Source organism: Balaenoptera borealis (assembly GCF_965194805.1).
Source record: "Balaenoptera borealis genome assembly, chromosome: 2".
Lineage (NCBI taxonomy): Eukaryota > Metazoa > Chordata > Mammalia > Artiodactyla > Balaenopteridae > Balaenoptera > Balaenoptera borealis.
The window spans coordinates 53637726-53657060 of record NC_138867.1 but is presented as its reverse complement, the minus strand read 5'-3'; the positions used below and the strand labels follow the sequence as shown (position 1 = coordinate 53657060).

General features: G+C 32.7%; 1 protein-coding gene across 12 annotated transcripts in view; it reads left to right on the top strand.

The window, feature by feature from the left end:
• Positions 1-19335, top strand: part of ADAMTS6 (ADAM metallopeptidase with thrombospondin type 1 motif 6) — a 274672-nt gene that overhangs the window by 106666 nt on the left and 148671 nt on the right. For all 12 annotated transcript variants that reach the window (XR_014242107.1, XR_014242108.1, XM_082383163.1 and 9 more), the window contains 2 exons: positions 162-205; positions 4296-4401. Coding sequence is in view for 10 of the 12 variants with exons in the window: in XM_082383163.1 (XP_082239289.1) it covers positions 162-205; positions 4296-4401 (150 nt within the window). In the remaining 2 variants the exon portion in view is untranslated. The remainder of the gene's footprint in view (positions 1-161; positions 206-4295; positions 4402-19335) is intronic.

The window sequence follows — 19335 nt, the reverse complement described above, 5'->3', positions numbered from 1 at the left end:
CCAGAGTGCTGAAAATGCCGACACTCCAGCTGGCTGCTCATAATTGCGCTGATTGTGGTCTGACAACCAGAGCTCCATGAAAGAAATGTGATGAATATACAAAAATATTTTACAAATTTGATCAGATTACAAATTTCATTTCTCTTTTTTCTCCTCTATAGATATGATATCTGCACTTATAAAAATAAGCCCTGTGGAACACTGGGTAAGTTTTTATAAAGGGAGGATAGTTCAGATTGTCTTTTTGGTCCAATGGCTTTACTTTTCATTATTATTCATTTGGTAATTTTCTTTTCTGCCACATCTGAAATTATGCCTATAAACTGGTAAACCTGACCTTTGTGTTTATGTCACTTACTAGGAAACAAGTAGAATGATGATTAAAAACAGCTTAGGAGGTGATTCAAAATCATCAAACAGTAATAATAAATCAAAAGTTACCACTCATTTTCGTATAATCCATCTCTGTAATGTGTTTTCCAAAAATACTAAGGAGTTTGAGAGCAAATTAAAGCAACCAGCTTTAATCTCAGTCTAGGAAGGAAAGGGAAAAAAAACTTAGGGGATACTTCATGGAGAGGCATTAAGAACAGTACTTCTTTTGGTCCAATTTTGTGGAAAGATTATATCCTCATAAATAAAGATATTATTGGAACATTTTATTACCTGAACAGAATAAAACCAATTTTATAAAATATTACAGCCAGAGGTGGAGAGAGAGGACAGAATTATCTTTCTTGTGCTTCCCAAATATCACTTGTTTTTTTTAAAGCAATTCTATAGTATTCTAGAAATTAAAAAATCATTTTGTTGCAGAGCATAACTTTGTAGTGGTTAAAAGTTAACTGCAAATACAAATGGGGGAAAATGGTAGCTTTCAAGTAGACTAAATTTTAAGCAACTAGAATTATTTTAAGTAAAAGCAGGAGGATTTTATATGGTGGGTTTTTTTTAGTCATAGAGACTTTTTACAGACTCAGAAGTTAAGCAACTGAAGGTGAATTCTCTAGATTCTCTGACAAGTTTCACTTTTCTTATCTGTAAAGGAATAGTTATGAATTCTGTTCCTATGCGCCTCATGAGAATTTGGGGATGATCAAATTTAAAGTAGAGGTGGGAGAAAAGGTGTTACCCTACTTCCTGGAGAGGTCAGTGAAACATCTCTTCAAAAATGAAAATTTCTCTTGATGATCTTACCTGCCTTCCCAGGCTTCTCCTTCCTCATTTCCCTCAGGATTTACAGCAAAAGGAGAAATCCCAATTTGCCGATGACAAGTATTATGGTGGAGAAGTTTGCTGGTTAAAATCATAACACAGAGAAAGAACTCTTTGCTGAGAGAGCTCACATCAAAAAGATTTTCTTCACAGTGTTTTAGGTTAACAAGACCAACAATTATCCAAAGGAAGGGAACCTGAGCTAAAAACCAACAACTGGCTTTGGCAGTTTCAGTGCATTACCTTTTACAGTTTATTTAGCTCTTTGTTCCTCAATTTCCTTATCTATGATGTAGGAGTAATATCTGCCCTTATGCTGCAAGGATATTTTTTAAGTCATTTAAGGAAATATAAAGGCGTTTACTATAGAAATGAACTGGTGTTATTTAATGTAGAAATTATACTGTTTAACTTATTCCCTGTATTGTACACACTCCATAAGCATTTACTAAGTGCTTAATCAGTTTTAGGTATAATATTCACCAAGTTTCAAAGAGACTACAAGCTCTAGCTTGTATTCTCTAGTGTGTTTATTTTGAGGAAATATATATGTATAGCTATATGCATATGTATGTATCTATACATATTCTATTCTGCTTTTTGAAGGTAGTTTATTTATACTGAGATAAGTTCTTCATTGGGACATGAATAATAACACTGCCTAATACTTTGGGATAGTTTATTAATTTCCAGAATCAATATTTTAATACTTGGGTACATGTCAGTATATTTTCAATCCTAATATAAATTATTTTTCAAATTATAAACCATTATAACTTATTTTTATACTATTTCTTATACTGAAAACTGAATGAATTGTGTTGTTTATACATGTGTTGATTTTAATATGTGGAAAATGTATTATCAGCACAGTTGATCAGGTTTTTTCTTTTTGAGTGGTCTTTCTGGTAACTTTCATATTGGTTTTCATGCTGATTCTTGGATATTTTCTTGCTTAGTACTGCTGGTGACCAGTTGTAACCTGGCTAAGTAGATTTCAGGGTGCGAACTGTGGCCATCAAACTGAGGAAATCTAAATGACCCGAATAGTAATCAAACCCCTATTAACACAATCACACATAAGAACTCTGACAGCTTCAATTTTACAGGAATAGAAAAAATGGTGGGAAGTTGTGAAAAATACATTAGCATCTAAATTATTCTTTTATTTTAGTTAAGGTTTACCTTATACTTTCAACAAATAGTTATTTCTCAGATATGTTTTTTCTTAGGTTGTTCTTTTAGTAGCGCTAACAATTTTATATCAGATGCATAAGTAAATCTGTGCTTACAAATACACCTTGGGGAGTCATCTGGAATTCTCAATTAAAAATAGGGCCATATGGCACATACCAAAGAAGAAAAACAACAACAACAAAAAGATAATGACATAATAGATTTCAGGAAATATAAGTAATGTTAATTTAACAATAAATATTAGCAATTTTTTAAACCAAATTTCATAAAGCTCGAAACAGAAACAATATTCAAATAGAGTGGCTTTGTTTTTCCCATATCATGGACCATGTTGAACCCAATAGCTTAAAGGCAGATAAAGTACTGCAAACTTTTTCGTATTTTCCCTCTCTCTGTCTCTTTATCTCTCAGTGGAATTTGGAAGTAATATTCATTAAATATTTTTGATTAACCAAAAAAAATTAAGTCATCCTGCCTCAACTAGTCCCTCTTTACTTCCTCTTCTTCAAGTCCCAAGACCTCTAAGTGAATGGAAGGGCAGAACAAAGGTATCACTATTATTAACTCTGTGAGGCAAAAATCACCTCCTCCCCAACTCCTGCCCCCCTTGCAACATAAATCAGTAGGAAAAGCAAACAGTCTATCAGCAAATCCAACACTAACCTCAGCTCTTTTCCAATGTGGTTATTAATGTTGATATTTCATATTAGAACATACAAAAATACACAATTTCTAGAGCTTTCTTGTCAGTAAGAATATGAATTGAATAGCTTTTACTGTTCCAAATTAGTGCAACTGGACTTTGTACCTAGCGCAGAACATTGTTTATTGCATTTGATAAATATTAATTGAATTGGATTGAAATCACTTTTGGTGGGAAAGTAATTATTAATACCTGGGTGTTGATAGTAGACTACTATCATATAAAATATTTTTCCTACTTTTCCTTCAATTTCTTCTAAATAACTTTAGTACATATGTGTGTTAAGTATGACTTGGCATCTGTTTCCTTGTAACACATGACATTATATCTTTCACACAAAAATTCTTTTTTCTCAACACTATTTTAAAGTTTTGAACTAATCACAGAGCATGATATTCATTTGGAAATAAATATTAAAACTTTTACATACTAAAATTCCCAAGGGAAGAATACTTTGAGTAATATAACATTTCACTAGAATCAGTGAATTAACACCATAGTTTTTGCTTTATTTCTAAAACTAATGCATTTAAGGGGGATGAGAGAGGGGAGAACCACGCTGAATGTGTGAATGACTTTCCGCCCATTAAAATACTTATAGAAATTGTTGTATCACTTGCAGGACTAATTTCAGAAGATTAAAAAAATGCAAAAACCTCCCATCTTTAACAGTTCTTTTTCTGTTTTGAATCATTCATTTTTGTTTTTATAAAAATGTCATTTTTAAAAACCATTTGGGATTCCCTTTTTTTGGTAACTAAAAAGTTGCTTGTATATTTTTATGAACCCACTAAACTTAAACAGATCTCTTTAGAAAAATAATGTGGATATATTTTGCTTTCTACAGCCTGAAGAATGTTAAAATAGAAATGCTTTCTTGAATTCCCTCTTCTGGCTCAAGTTACTAGGTGGTCCCAAGTTACCAGAAGTAAAATTTATAAATCTAACCCCTAGTCTAGACATTTTCCAGCACTGACTGCAGTTCAAAAAATATTAATGTCTAGCCGGCAAAGTGAAACTCCCCCCAGTGATTTTGCAAATGACTAGAAAGTTAACCTTTTGCCAACTGCTCCTTCTGTGCATGGAGGTTATTAAAAAGAATCCAGGCATTTATAAGTATGGGCTTTTTAAGACTGAAACACCTTGGCTTGACCCTTTGTGTCTCCTTCTGTTTATTCAGGCTTGGCCTCTGTGGCTGGAATGTGTGAGCCTGAAAGGAGCTGCAGCATTAATGAAGACATTGGCCTGGGTTCAGCTTTTACCATTGCACATGAGATTGGTCACAAGTGAGTGAGTTTAAGAAAATCAAAATAAATTTTAGAACTCCACTCTTTTGAGCAACTCATAACTACTGTGTGGAACGCCCGTGCTCAACCATATTTTACTGCCTTTTTGTCTGATTTCAATAGAGAATGTTATCATTTAAGGTATTGGGATAAATCATCTTAAGAACTGGAGACTTGTTAAATAATCTTTCTGATTCAATGACTAGTGTCCTCAGAGTGGTGAATGCACCACACTTAAGTTTTGTTATGTACATTTGAAACAATTTAGCTTTACCGTGGTCCACTCAACACCGAGTTTCTCACAGTCAAATTGTTTAAATGATCTTTCTTTTTCTCAAGTGACAATACATATATATTTAAAAATCATCATTGACACCATTACCGTAAAGTGTACTTTGAGTTTTCACTCTTCATAACAGCTGTGAGCATGCCTTTTCTAGGTTTGTGTAATCACTGCTATGCAACTTGTATTTTCAGGTGCACTTGTGTATCAGTGGAAAAAAAAAAACCCTGATATTACAAGAGTAGTGAGATATCATCCTCACTACTTTTCAGGAGGATCTGGAGTTTTTAATATTTGTTTTAAATAAATCTGTGCCAAAAACTATCCTATGACTTCCCCCTCCCCCAACCCACCACCCAATAGCGATAAAACCCTTACTTTATTTCAAATAGACAGGCAATAGTAAACGTAAAAGCTTGCTTATGTGGAGGGAGAGAAGTTTGAAAACTTTAAAAGGATAGTCAAACATTTTAAACTAAAACAAGCAGCCTATTTGTAAGAACTTCTGATGTTTCTATGATTTAAATTTTACAGTCTGCTTTTTTTGGTAGAAAAATGGATGGGGGGAAAAAAGAACAAATAAAATGAATGTTTATTATATGACTTGCCTCAGAGGTCATTCCTGAGATAAATCTGTAGTTCAGCTTTTTTTTTTTTCCCAAAGGGTAGAGTAAAATTGGATCAGTCTGTTGCATTATTTTGAAAATTGCAATTTAAATTTTACCAAATTGGTATTGATTTATGTGTGAATTCAAGTAACCAACAAGTTTCAAACCTGACTTAATTCAGACACAGGGAAAAGTCAGTATTACACTTTTAGTGGAATCCTAAGAATATTGGTATTCTAGTTTCCATTTCAATAAACAGCGGGGGAACAAAAGGGAAAAGCCTTAACCAGGCGGTTTATCTTCAACTCACTTAAAAATCTGACTCATTAATTACTGTCATAATCTTATGCAACCAGGCTGAATTTAATAGATTCTGTTAGATTCAATTAAATTGAAAGGTTAGGACAAGTAACATGTAGTGGATAAATAATGTGTGTATGAGAGCAGTATTACCTCATGAAGCCATGAGTTAGTCAATGTCAATGTATGCATTATAAGTCCCATTCTTATATGTACTTAAACAGGCAAGGTGAGGGTTTATCTCTCTTTTTATCTTTTATTAAGATTCTAACTGAGCTACTCTGAGGCTTCCTAGATTTTTTTGTTGACCTTATGGATAATTCCTTTTAATTCTTCCTAAGATGAATGGTTTGTACCTTATGTAGAAGAAATGTAGAAGAGAAGTAGAATATACCTCTTAAAATTTATGTGCTTTGGTGTAACTTTATTTCATAGCTAATTCTTTTTTGATGATGTGAGTGTTAAAAATGGGGGGGGGGAATTCACAAAATGCTTTATATTGAAAGCCAGAAGAAACGCTTCAATTCAAAAATGTTCTTTGAAACCCTAAAAATTAACTTTCTTTCCATGTTGATTCCTATGTCACTATCCCCCTATCCCTTTGTCCTCAGACAACTAGGTAGGGTATGTTTAACACAGTGTCTTATTCATGGATGAAAATCCTTTTACTTACTTTTAAGATCTTAGGGTTTAGCATTAAGGAATTTATCAAGTCAACTCTAGTACAACTCATGTCATCATTAAAATATAGTGCTCTCTATTCTTCCTGAAACAAAATAATAGTCATGGTAAATATATCAGGTATACTTTTCAAATAGAGTATAATGTGCTCTATACTCTATAGAGTATAAAACAAAGGTTTTTGTAATTTTTATCATTTAGTAGAATGAATGTTAAGTGATGTGATGATATCTCCAGATTAATTACAGTGAAAAATATTCGACCATGAATTAGTGAGAAGTGCCTCTACTGAGTCACTAGAATGCGAATACTTTCTACCAATCTTTAGGTTGTGTAGAATATGGTTTTGCACCCATTGTATACTTATGTAGGGATATTATATCCATTTTAAACAGCAATGGATAACTTCTTTTCTTTGGCTAGGCCTTAGTGACCACTTTTTATTTCTGTTCACTCCCTTATCCAAACAAGAAATTAGTTTCCTTGTCAAATGAAAAACTGAGCTTTATGCTATATTTAAATGACATGTCTAGTTTTAATGAAGGCTATAAGCTATCAACACTTAATGAAATCTTATAGAAAAGAATATTCTTTGAAAGACTTTTTTATTAATAATGTAGTTGCCATAGTTTTCAGAAGTTGAAAAAAATTATGATGTTGAAGACAGGTGGCAAGAATTCAACCAGATATGTAGTCTATTGAGAAAGCTAGCTAATATATTCATACTGTACAAAAATAAGTAATCTTAAAAAGAAATCTTTTTTAAAAATTCATATTTTTTAGAGATGCATATTGAAGTTTATGTGACTGAAGTGTCAGGACATCTGAGATTTGCTTGTTAAAGAAAGGAGATAAAAAGAGAAAGATAAAGCAAGAATAATAACATTTTGAATTTTATAATGTTGATGACATGTGGATGGGAGTTCATTATGGTGCTCTCTCTACTATTATATATGTCTGACTTTTTTTCACAATAAGTGAACAGGTCCTATCATCATAAAACTTTTAGATTTGACTTAACTCATTTATTAATTAATAGTGATTGAGTGAACTGTTACTCTAATTTTGAAAGAATTGTCAGAAGTTGTATTGAAAGCTGCAGGGGTTTATCAGTCTTGCTTTTAGAAATCATTTTCAATGTTTGGTCTTACCAGTAGAGAGATATTTTTTATAGAAGATTGGTTAGGAGATGAAGTTTTTAAAGAAGGAGAAATATGGCAAGACTTCAGGATAAAATTGTAAATTAGATTACTGTGTTAGGAAGCTATTATTACTGTTTTCTTTATCCAAACTTCCCCTCTCCTGCTGCAAATACCTCAGTATCTTTAAATGCTTGATCAGTGCTGTTTTCTTTTTCTTTTCTTTTCTTTTCTTTTTTTTTTTTGTGGGTGTACAATATATGGAGACTTTTTAAATTTTTTTTTTACTTTTTATTTTATATTGGAGTATAGTTGATTAACAATGTTGTGATAGTTTCAGGTGTACAGAAAAGTGATTCAGTTATACATACACATATAACTATTCTTTTTCAAATTCTTTTCCCATTTAGGTTGTTATACAATATTGAGCAGAGTTCCCTGTGCTATATAGTAGGTCCTTGTTGGTTATCCATTTTAAAAATAGCAGTGTGTACAAGTGCTGTGTTTTCTTGATAGAAGGCTAATAATAAACATACACCAAGGTAGTTGGCACTTTAATGCCTTTGTCTAGTTTTGGTATTGAAAAAGTGTTAGTCATAAAATGAGTTAAGTGTTCTATTTTCTGGAAGTGTTTGCTTTCCTGTGAGTAAGTTTTAAAACATTTAGTTATAATTTATATACAATAAATATGCGCCCATTTTGTGTACAGTTTGAGAAATTTTGACAAATGTGTATAACCATGTACCCACCACCACAATCAAGCTACCAACATTTACATTGCCTGAAAAAGTCCCTTTGTTCCCTTTTACAGTCAGTCTCCACACTCCTCCCCCTTTCCTTGGCCCCAGACAACCACAGATCTACTTTTTATCTTTATAGATTAAACTCATCTTTTCTATAGTTTCATTTAAGTGGACTCATATCGTGGGTATTCTTTTGTGTCTAGCTTCCTTCCCCCAGCACAGTGGTTTTGAGGTTCAGTCATGTTGTTGTTGTGTGTATCAATAGTTCTTTTTTTCCCTAAGGAGTATTCCATATCATAATAGCACACATCACATTTTAGATTGTTTCTAGTTTGGAGCTATTATAAATAGATCTGGTATGAACAACCATGTACAAGAATTTGTCTGGACATATGCTTTTATTTCTCTTGGGTAGTGCTGCTGGTAGTACGGTATATGTTAGTTTCACTTTATAATAAACAAGAAAACTCTAATTCAAAGTGGCTGTATACCATTTTGCAGTCCCACTAGCAATCTATGAGAGTTCCAGTTACTGCAGATCCTTGCCAATATTTATTATTATAAATCTTTTTGATTTAGCCATTATTATGTGTTTTAGTGGTATCTCATTGTGTCTTTAATTAGTTGATTATTTTCTGATAAATAATGATGTTAGTGATGGTGAACATCTTTTCTTGTGCTTGTTATTCATTATCTTCTTAAATGTCTATTCAAATCCTTTTCCCATTTTAAAAAAAAAATTAGGTGTTTCCTTCTTATTGAGCTGTAAGAGTTCTCAATATATTCTGGATAAAAGTCTTTATCATGTATACATAATGTGAATATTTTCTCCAAGTCTTTTGCTTGCCATTCATTTTTTAATGAGGTCTTCTGAAAAGCAGAATTTAAAAACTTTGATGAAGTCTAATTTATAATTTTTCCTTTATGGTTTGTGTTTTTGTGTCCTAAGAAATCTTTGCCTACTTCAAGATTGTGAAGATTTTCTTCTATATTTTTGTCTAAATTTTATACTTTTAGCTTTTATATTAAGATCTATAATTCATTTTGAGTTAACTTTTTTTGTATGGTGTGAGGTAAGGGTGGAAGTTCCCTTTTTTCCTCATATGAAGATCCAAGTATTTCAGCCCAATTTGTTTAAAAAAAGTTTGTTGGTTTGTAGTTTTCTTTTAATGTCTTTGACTAGTTTTGGTATCAGAATAAAGTTAGTCTTATAAATCAAATTAGGAAGTGTTCTATTTTCTGGAAGAGTTTATATACATAAGGTTGATATTATTTCATCCTTAGGTGTTTAATAGACTTCACCAGTGAAACCATCTGAGCCTGGAATTTTCTTTGTGAGAATATTATTAATAATTTAATTTTTAAATTAGATATAGGATAACATATCTAAATCTTTTGAGTCTTTTTTTGGTTAATTATGTCTTTCAAAGTATTAGACTATTTCAGCTAAATTGTCAATTTTGTTATATAGTTATTCTTAATATTCTCTTACTGTCTTTTTTAATGTCTATAATATAAATAATGATGTTCCATCATTCATTCCTGATATTTGTAATTTGTGTTTTCTCCTTTTTTTCCAGCTTTATTGAGATATAATTGACATATAACATTGTATAAGTTTAAGAGGTACAACGTGATGATTTGATACACGTATATATTGCGAAATGATTACCATGATAAGGTTAGTTAATAGATCCAGCACATCATATAATTACCTTTTTGTGTGTGTGTGGTGAGAACATTTAAGATTCATTCTCTGAGCAACTTGTGTTTTCATATCTTGGCTACTGTGAGTAATGCTGCAGTGAACATGGGGGTGTAGATATCTATTTGAAATAGAAATTTTATTTCCTTTGGCTATATAAGCAGAAGTGGGATTGCTGGATCATATGGTAGTTCTATTTTTAATTTTTTTGAGAAACCTTTATACTATTTTCCATAGTGACTGTACCAATTTACCTTCCCACCAACAGTGCACAATAGTTCCCTTTTCTCCACATCTTTGCCAGCACTTGAAGTCTCTTATTAGCCATTCTAACAGGTATAAGATTATATCTCATTGTGGTTTTGATTTTCATTTACTAGATGATTAGTGATGTGAGCACCTTTTCAACTACTTGTTGGTCATCTATATGTCTTCTTTAGAATAATGTCTCCTCAGGTCCTTTGCCCATTTTAAAATCAGATTGTTTGTTTGTTTTGGCTATTGAGTTGTATGAGTTCCTTTATATTTTGGATTTTAACCCCTCATCAGTTGTGTGGTTTGCAAATATTTTCTTCCATTCCATAGGTTGCCTTTTCATTTTGTTGATTGCTCCTTTTGCTGTGTAGCAGCTTTTTAGTTTGATATAGTCCAACTTTGTTTATTCTTGCTTTTGTTGCTTATGCTTTTGATTTCATATCCAAAAGCTCATTGCCAAGACACTGTCAAGGAGCTTTTCCCCTATGTTTTCTTCTAGAAGTTTTATAGTTTCTGGGTTTACATTTAAGTCTTTAATCTATTTTAAGTTAATTCTTGTGAGTTGTGTAAGATGGGGGGGGGTCCAATTTCTTTTTTTTTTTTTTTTTTTTTTTGCATGGTAATGTCCAGTTTTCCCAACATCATTTATTGAAGAGACTATCCTTTTCTCATTGACTATGCTTGACTCCCTTTTCAAATATTAGTTGACAATATATGTGTGGGGTTTTTTTTATGGACTCCCCATTCTGTTCTATTGGGTCTATGTGTCTGTTTTTATGGAATACCATACTGTTTTGATTACTGTAGCTTTGTAGTATAGTTTGAAATCAGGAATAGTCATGCCTCCAGCTTTGTTCTTTCTCAAGATTGCTTAGGCTATTTGGGGTGTTTTGTAGTTCCATACAAATTTTAGGATTGTTCTTCTATTTCTGTAAAAAATGTCATTGAAATTTTGATATGAATTGCATTCAATCTATACTAGATGGTTTAGGTAGTATGAACATTTTAACAGTGTTAACTCACCCTGTCCATTTACATGGACTATCTTTTCATTTATTTGTGTCTTTTATAAATGTCTTATAGCTTTCAGTGTAGGGATCTTTCCTGTCCTTGGCTAAATTTATTCCTTAATATTTTTTATGTTATTGTAAATGAGATTGTTTTCTTTGTTTTTTTGTTTTTCAGCTTATTCATTGTTAGTATACAGAAACACAACTGATTTTTGCATTTTGATTTTGTGTCCTGTACTTTATTGAATTCATTTATTCTAAAACTTTTTATGTGGCATCTTTAGGTTTTTCTGTATACAAGATCATAATGTCTGCAAAGAGGGACAATTTTACTTCTTCCTTTCTTATTTAGATGCCTATTTATTTGAATTTTTTAATGTAGGCATTTATTGCTATAAAATTCCCTCTTAAAGTTGCTTTTGCAGCATGCCTTAAGTTTTAGTATATTGTGTTTCCATTTACATTTGTCTCAAGATAGTTTTGATTATTCTTTTGGTTTCTTCTTTGACCAGCAGTATGTTGTGTAATTTCTATGTATTTGTGAATTTCCTTGCTTTATCATGTTGTTGACTTTAGTTCTATACTATTGTGGTCAGAAAAGAGACTGGAAATTATCTCAATCTTCTTAAATTTGTTAAGACTTGTATTGTGACCTATTATGTGATCTATCCTGGAGAATATTCTGTGTAACCTTGAGAAGAATGCGTATGCTGTTACTGTTGGATGGAATGATCTGTATATGTCTTTTAAGACCATATAAACTAAAGTGTGATTCAAGTCCAATGTTTCTTGATTTTTTTGAGTGATCTATCCATTATTGAAAGTGAGGATATTGAAGTCCCCATTAATTATTATTTTATTAATTTCTTTTTTTAATTTGCTTTATATATTTAGGTACTCGTTATGTTAGGTGCATAAAATCTTTACAGTTGTTATATTCTCTTGATGAATTGACCCCTTTATTATAATATTTGACCTACTTCATCTTATATTAGTTTTTGAGTTAAAGTCTGTTTTGCCTATTATAAGTGTAGCTACTCCTGTTCTATTTTGGTTTACATTTGCATCAAATATCTTTTTCCACCCTTTCATTTTGAGCCTATTTGTTTCCTTTAAGGCTGAGTTAAGTCTCTTGTAGGCAGCATATAGTTGTCTTTTTTTTTTTTTTTATCCATTTAGCCACTCTGTGTCTTTTGATTGGAGAATTTAAGCCATTTACATTTGAAGTAATTATTGATAGGTAAGGACTTAATAATGCCATCTTATTAATTGTTTTTTTGGCTGTTTTGTAATTCTTTTGTTTCTTTTTTCCTTTCTTGCCGTCTTCCTTTGTGAATGATGATTTTCTGTGGTGGTATGCTTTGATTCCCTTCTCTTTATCTTTGTATATCTCCTGTAGGTTTTTGCTTTGTGGTAACCATGAGCCTTACATAAAACATATTATAGATATAACATTTTATTGTAAGCTGATGACAGCTTAACTTTGAGTGCATAAAAAATTCTACCTTTTTATTCCTCCCCATATTTTATATTTTAGACATCACAATTTACATCTTTTATATTGTGATTGATTAGCAAATTATTGTAGCTATAGATTTTTATAATTATATTTTATGTGTTCTTAACCTTTATGCTAGAGTTAACTGATTAACACATTACCGTATTACAATATTGGAATATTTTGAATTTGACAATATACTTGCCTTTACCAGTACGTTTTATATGTTCTTGTGTTTTTGCATTACTTATTAGCATCCTTTCATTTCAACTTGAAGAACTTCTTTCAGCATTTCTTGTAAGGCAGGTGTAGTGGTGATGAACTCCCTCAGCTTTTTTGATCTGAGAAAGTCTTTATCTCTCCTTCATTTCTAAAGGACAAATTTGCCAGTTGTCCTTTGTTAAGTGTTCTTGGTTGACAGTTTTTTTCTTCTAACACTTTAAATATAGCTCATTCTCTCCTGGTTGCAAGGTTTCTGCTGAGAAGTCTGCTGATGGAGTATGGGGGGGGGTTCCTTTGTATGTGAGTAATTTTTTTCCCTTGCTGCTTTCTATAAATAAGCTTTCTGCCCCATTCTTCTCCCTTCTCTTTCTCTAATAATGCATAGATAGTTTCTCTTAATGATATAGCATAATTCACATAGGCTGTCTTCCCTGTTTTTCATTCTTTTTTGTTTGCTTCTCTGATGGGATAACTTCAGTTGACTTTTCTTGCAGTTCACTGATTTTTTTCTTCTGTTCGTCAAGTCCGTTGTTGAAGCTCTCTACTAAATTCTTCAGTTCAGTCATTGTATTCTTCAGCTGCAGCATTTCTGTGTGTGTGTGTTTTTTTTTTAATGGTCTCTTTTTTAGAGTTATCTATCTTTGTTTTCTTACAGTTCACTGAATTTCTTTAAGAGAGTTATTCTAATTCTTTTTCAGATAGTTCATAGATCTGTATTTCTTTGGGGTTAGTCACTGGAGCTTATTAGTCTCCTTTGATCCTGAATGTTTACCTGATTATCTGTGATCTTTGTATCTTTGCACTGGTGTCTATGCGTTTGAGGAAACTATCTCCTCTTCCAGCCTTTTGCAGCAGTTGTGTTGGGCTACTGATATGCTTCTTTGTCATGGCTGAATATCAGATATGCTGCATAGCTACCTGGCATCGCTGGCCAGGCTTCCTGGTTGAGTAGGGATGGAGGCTCTGGTCAGCAATTGGGCAGGACTAGTGACTTGTTTTCCTGTGTGGGGCTCTAGAATGGGTCCATGGCTGAGAGAGGTCAATAGCAAGGGACACAGACCTGGAAAAACTGCCAAGCAAGTTGCCCAGCCAGAAACGAACACCAATTCAACTCTGCAGATGAGCAGAACCACTGGGATCTCTGCTCAGGTGTCACCATTAGCAAGAATGCAAAGTGTTCATTGCTGTGAGCCTCATGCTCCCTTTTCCCATCTTTATCTGATTCCCAAAGTGATGCCCATTAGGCAGTATCTAAGTGGTTCTCCTGGTATGTGTCCTGGAATGCTGGGGAAACTGGATGGCCACCTTGAGATCTCCTTTTTCCACTAGCGTAACTGTAGGCCCAGGGAGATCCACTTGGTGCAGTGATATGCTGCCCTGGGAGAGGGACAATGCAGTCAAAGTGAAACTGTTCCTATTACCTTTCTTTTCTTTTTTTTTTTTTAATACATTTATGTATTTTATTTATTTTATCTCTGGTTGTGGCGAGCGGGGGCTACTCTTCGATGTGGTGCTCAGGCTTCTCCTTGCAGTGGCTTCTCTTGTTGCAGAGCATGGGCTCTAGGCACGCGGGCTTCAGCAGTTGTGGCATATGGGCTCAGTAGTTGTGGCTCATGGGCTCTAGAGCGCAGGCTCAGTAGTTGTGGCACATGGACTTAGTTGCTATGCGGCATGTGGGATCTTCCCGGACCAGGGATCAAACCCGTGTCCCCTGCATTGGCAGGCAGATTCTTAACCATTGCGCCACCAGGGAAGTCCCCCTATTACTTTTCTAATGTGGTTTTTCTTTCTTTTTTTTTTTTTTTTTTCTTGTTTTTGTTTTGTGTTTTGTTTTGGTTCAAGTGGGTGCTTCTAACTCATCCTCATCCCTGGGTTCTGGGTTCTTCACAAAGGCATCTTATCTACTGATATTTGCTAGCTGCTCTCTCTGTGAAGGGAACCAAGTTGGGAATTACTTATTTTGCCATCTTGCTCATGTCTCTTATCCTTTTTTTCTTGATCAATACAGCTAAAGGTTTATTAATTCTACTGTTTTCTTAAAAGAAAAACAGATTTTGATTTCATTGATTTTCTTAATTGTTCAAGTGTTCTATAGTATTACAACTTTTCTTTACAGCTGATCTATCAATTACTAATAGAGAAGTGTTGAAATCTCCAAATGTATATGTAGGTTTGTCTGTTTCTTCTTTCATTTTTGTCAGTTTCACGTCATATATTTTGAAGTTCTCTAATTAAGTGCATTCACATTTAGGATTATTATGTCTTCTTGATGAATCAACCCTTTAACATTATGAAATACCCCTTTTTATCCTTAGTAGTATTACTTGTTGAATACTTGAAATACTTGTTGAAATACTTGAAATCTATTTTATCTCATTAATACAGTTTACATGGAATATATATATGTATGTATATATTTAAATCCTTTTACTATGAACTTACCTATGCCTTCTTTTAATGTGTGTGTTTTAAAATATTTGTTTATTTATTTTTAATTAATTCATTTCTTTTTGGCTGCATTGGGTCTTAGTTGCAGCACTTAGGATTTTCGTTGAGGCATGCGGAAACTTTCGTTGTGGCATGCAGGCTTTTCTCTAGTTGTGGCATGTGGGTTTTCTCTTCTCTAGTTGTGGTGCACAGGCTCCAGGGTGCGTGGGCTCTGTAGTTGTGGCGCACGGGTTCCAGAGTGCGTGGGCTCTGTAGTTTATGGCACACAGGCTCTCTAGTTGAGGCACGCAAGCTCAGTAGTTGGGGCACATGGGCTTAGTTGCCACACAGCATGTGGAATCTTAGTTCCCTGACCAGGGATCGAACCCATGTCCCTACATTGGCAGGTGGATTCTTGACCACTGGACCACCAAGGAAGTCCCCCTATGTCTTTATATTTAAAGTGAACTTCTTTTGGGCAACTTATATTTGGGTTTTGCTCTTTTAAATCCAGTCTGACAGTTTCTATCTTTTAACTATATTGTTTTGTCCACTTACATTTAATGTAATTTTTGATATAGCTGGGTTTTGGTCATTAATCTTGTTGCTTGTTTTCTAGTTTTTCCTATCTATTTTTGTTGCACTTTTTCTCTATTAATTAACTAAATATTTTTTAAATGTGTTATTTAATCTTTACTATTGCATTATTAGCTATACCTCCTTGGTTTATTTATTTATTTTTTAGTGGTTGCTCTATAGTTTACAATTTGGATTTTTATCACAGTTTATTTTTAAATAAAATTTCTGCAATTTACCTATAAGATACTGTATTTCCTTTTCCTCCCTCTCATCCTTTGTTTATTATTGTCATAGATTTCTACTTCTTTATATATTGTAAATCCTATAAGACCTTGTTATTATTTTTGCTTTAGATGGTCAATCATCTTTTACCGAAATTTAAAAATAAGAAACAGTATATTTTATAAGTACACACACATTACCATTTCAGGTACTTTTTTCATTCCTTGATGTAAATAGATCCACATTTTCATCTATTATGTTCCTTATACCTGAAAAACTTCGATTAGTATTTCTCATAATGCAATTTTCCTGGCAAGTTATTCTCTTACCTTTTATTTGTCTGAAATTTTAAAATTTTACCTTCACTTTTGAAGGATATTTACATTGGATTAAAATTCTCCATTGGCAGGTTTTTTGTTTTTTTTGTTTTTGAGCCATGGCACCTGAAATATCAGAGAATATGATGCATCATGATAACTATATGGAGTTTAATGATGCTGGGTGTTGAAATGCCTAACCAAGAACTTGTGAAATGAAACTGGTGAGGTGGACAAAAAATAGATGATAGATTGCCTTATGTATATAATAACAAGCTTGCATGTTATGTCTTAGAACAGTGGAAAGTCACTGAGTAATTCTGAACAGAAATAGCATGATAAGATTTTTATTTTAGATAGGTCACTCTGGAAGCTGTATGGGATATGACTTTCACATAGGAAACCATGCTGTTGCATTTGTCCAAGTTAATACTACAAATATTATTTGGGGGGTGGGGAGGATTGCAGTTGTTCTAGAAGTGCCAAAACCTTTCTGCTGTATACGTTATAGATAATGAGGCCTGCAACTTGGGTAGTGGCATTTGGATGGATTAAAGACATATTGAAGAGATAAAATTAGCAAGGTTTGATACTTGGTTAAGTGTGAGTGATGAGAGAGGGACATCTGAGTATTACTCTCATCTTTCTACCTTAGTGAGTGAGACTGTAGACTCATCAGTACCACCCACTGAAATAAAGGTGGAACCTGTTTAAGTAAAGGAGTAATGAGTTCAGTTTTTTATAGGTTTAGGCTGAGATGTCTGTAGAACATCTAAGTGGAAATGTACAGAAGACAATTACAAGGCTAAAATTATCAAGAAAGATGTGGGCCGAATGTATAAATTTAGCAGTTATTCATAATAGTAGAGCCCCAGAGAACTGGCATAAATTAAAAAGAGCAGAGGGCTCAGATCTGCATACATTAAACCTAGTAATAATTTAAAGTTTAAGAATTGCCATATGTCCCAACTGCTGTTTTTTATAACTGTTATTATAGAATAACTATCAGTAAGGAATTGTGCACATAATAAAGCTTATTGAAGCAAGATGGTAAAGTTAATAAGTATTTAGACATGATAGTTGAATTAAGAACTCTAAATCTTAAAAGATACAACTTTAGGACAGATAAATTATATTTAGCTTTTTTCACAGTAGTAGACTTATGAAATTATTATATTAAGAGGTGATTCAGCATGAAAATATAAATACAGGATAGTTAGGAGCCCTCTGCTCTTTTAACTCCTCTCTCCTTGAGAGTAAGGATCATTACTTATTTTTGCATTCCCAGTTTCTACTATATACTCAGTTTTTATCTGTGGAACCATAGGCCTTTGAATACTAAATCCAAAAGGGGTACAACTTGACAATTAAATCTCTGTATCTTTTGAATTAATGTCGTACTTACCTTTTGTTGCTACTGTGGATATTGAATTCTGAGCTTATATAAAAAAATCGGAAACATATGTTAAATTAAAGTAATATAATATGTAAAATCATTTTTTAAACATGGGGAATTGATAAAGTAAATATTGAATTTAAAAATTTTTACAGCAATATTCCCTTTTGTGTTTCATCAAGCATGAGAAATGTCTGTAATTTAAATGTTAGGTCTAATAGATTTAGAAGTATCTAAATTAAAATCAAATTTTGAACACAGTGATTGAGTGTATGCCTAGTTATGCTTGGAGTGGACTGGTAGATTATGCAATGTCTGAAGTGGGGGAAAGCCCTACAATATTACTTTTTAATCTTAGCACTAATATTGTAATATGTTGTTTCAATTTCGTCTGATATTTGTATTAAGCACTAAATATATAATATGTTAATTCTTGTAATTACTCTATAAGTATGTAATATATATTTATGTATGTAGTTTTATAGGTCATACATGTATGATAATTTTTATACCTAATGAAAAGCAAAAATTGCCATTTACCCCTTTCTCCTACAATGCCATCTTCCTCAGACTGTCACATTTGACACATAGATTTCTAATCTGTACATTCACACATATAAATGTGTTTTTTTATAAAAATGATATCTTCCTATATGCTTTGCTTTTTAAATTTAATGTTGTATTTCTTTATATCCATGAGCCTGTTATGAACTCCATTTTATACCTTTTATGTATTTGTCTATTCCATTTTAATCACTGCAGTTTCGTAATGTATTTGACAACTTGTATTTGAAATCCATGTTTGTCTCTTCTGTTTTAGTTACTGTAGCTTCCTTATATTTGACACTGTTTTGCATTTTCAAGATTTTTTCACCATTTTTGTACATTTCTTTCCCAAATAAACATGAGAAATATTTTTAAGTTTCCATAAAAATGTGTATAGGAATTTTGATGGTAGTTCATTGAATTTATAAAAAGGAACATAATACAGTCAGCCCTCTGTATCCATGGGTTCCACATCTTTGGATTCCACCAAGTACAGATGGAAAATATTTGGGAAAATAAATCCAGAAAGTTCCAAAAAGCAAAATTTGAATTTGCTGCACGGTGGCAACTATTTACATAACATTTACATTGTATTAGGTTTTATAAATAATCCAGAGATGATTTAAAATATATGGGAAGATGTACATAGGTTATGTGTGAATACTATGCCATTTAATATAAGGGGCATACATTCATGAGCATTCATCTCATGGACTGCTCCATGAGAGCATTCATGGATTTTGGTATCTGTGAGTGGGTCCTGGAACCAGTTCCCTGTGGGTACTGAGGGATGACTGTATTTCTCTCCATTTATTAAGGTGTTTATTATATCCATTGGTTTAGATTTGTTATTTCTTCATAAGGTCTTACTCCTTTTTAAAAAATTTCTAGGATTTTTTGTTATTGCTAACTTGTAAACAGGATCCTTTTTCATTATATTTTCTAATTCATTATTGTTGAATCCAGAAAAGTCATTAATTTTTCTTAATGTAGATCTTATATC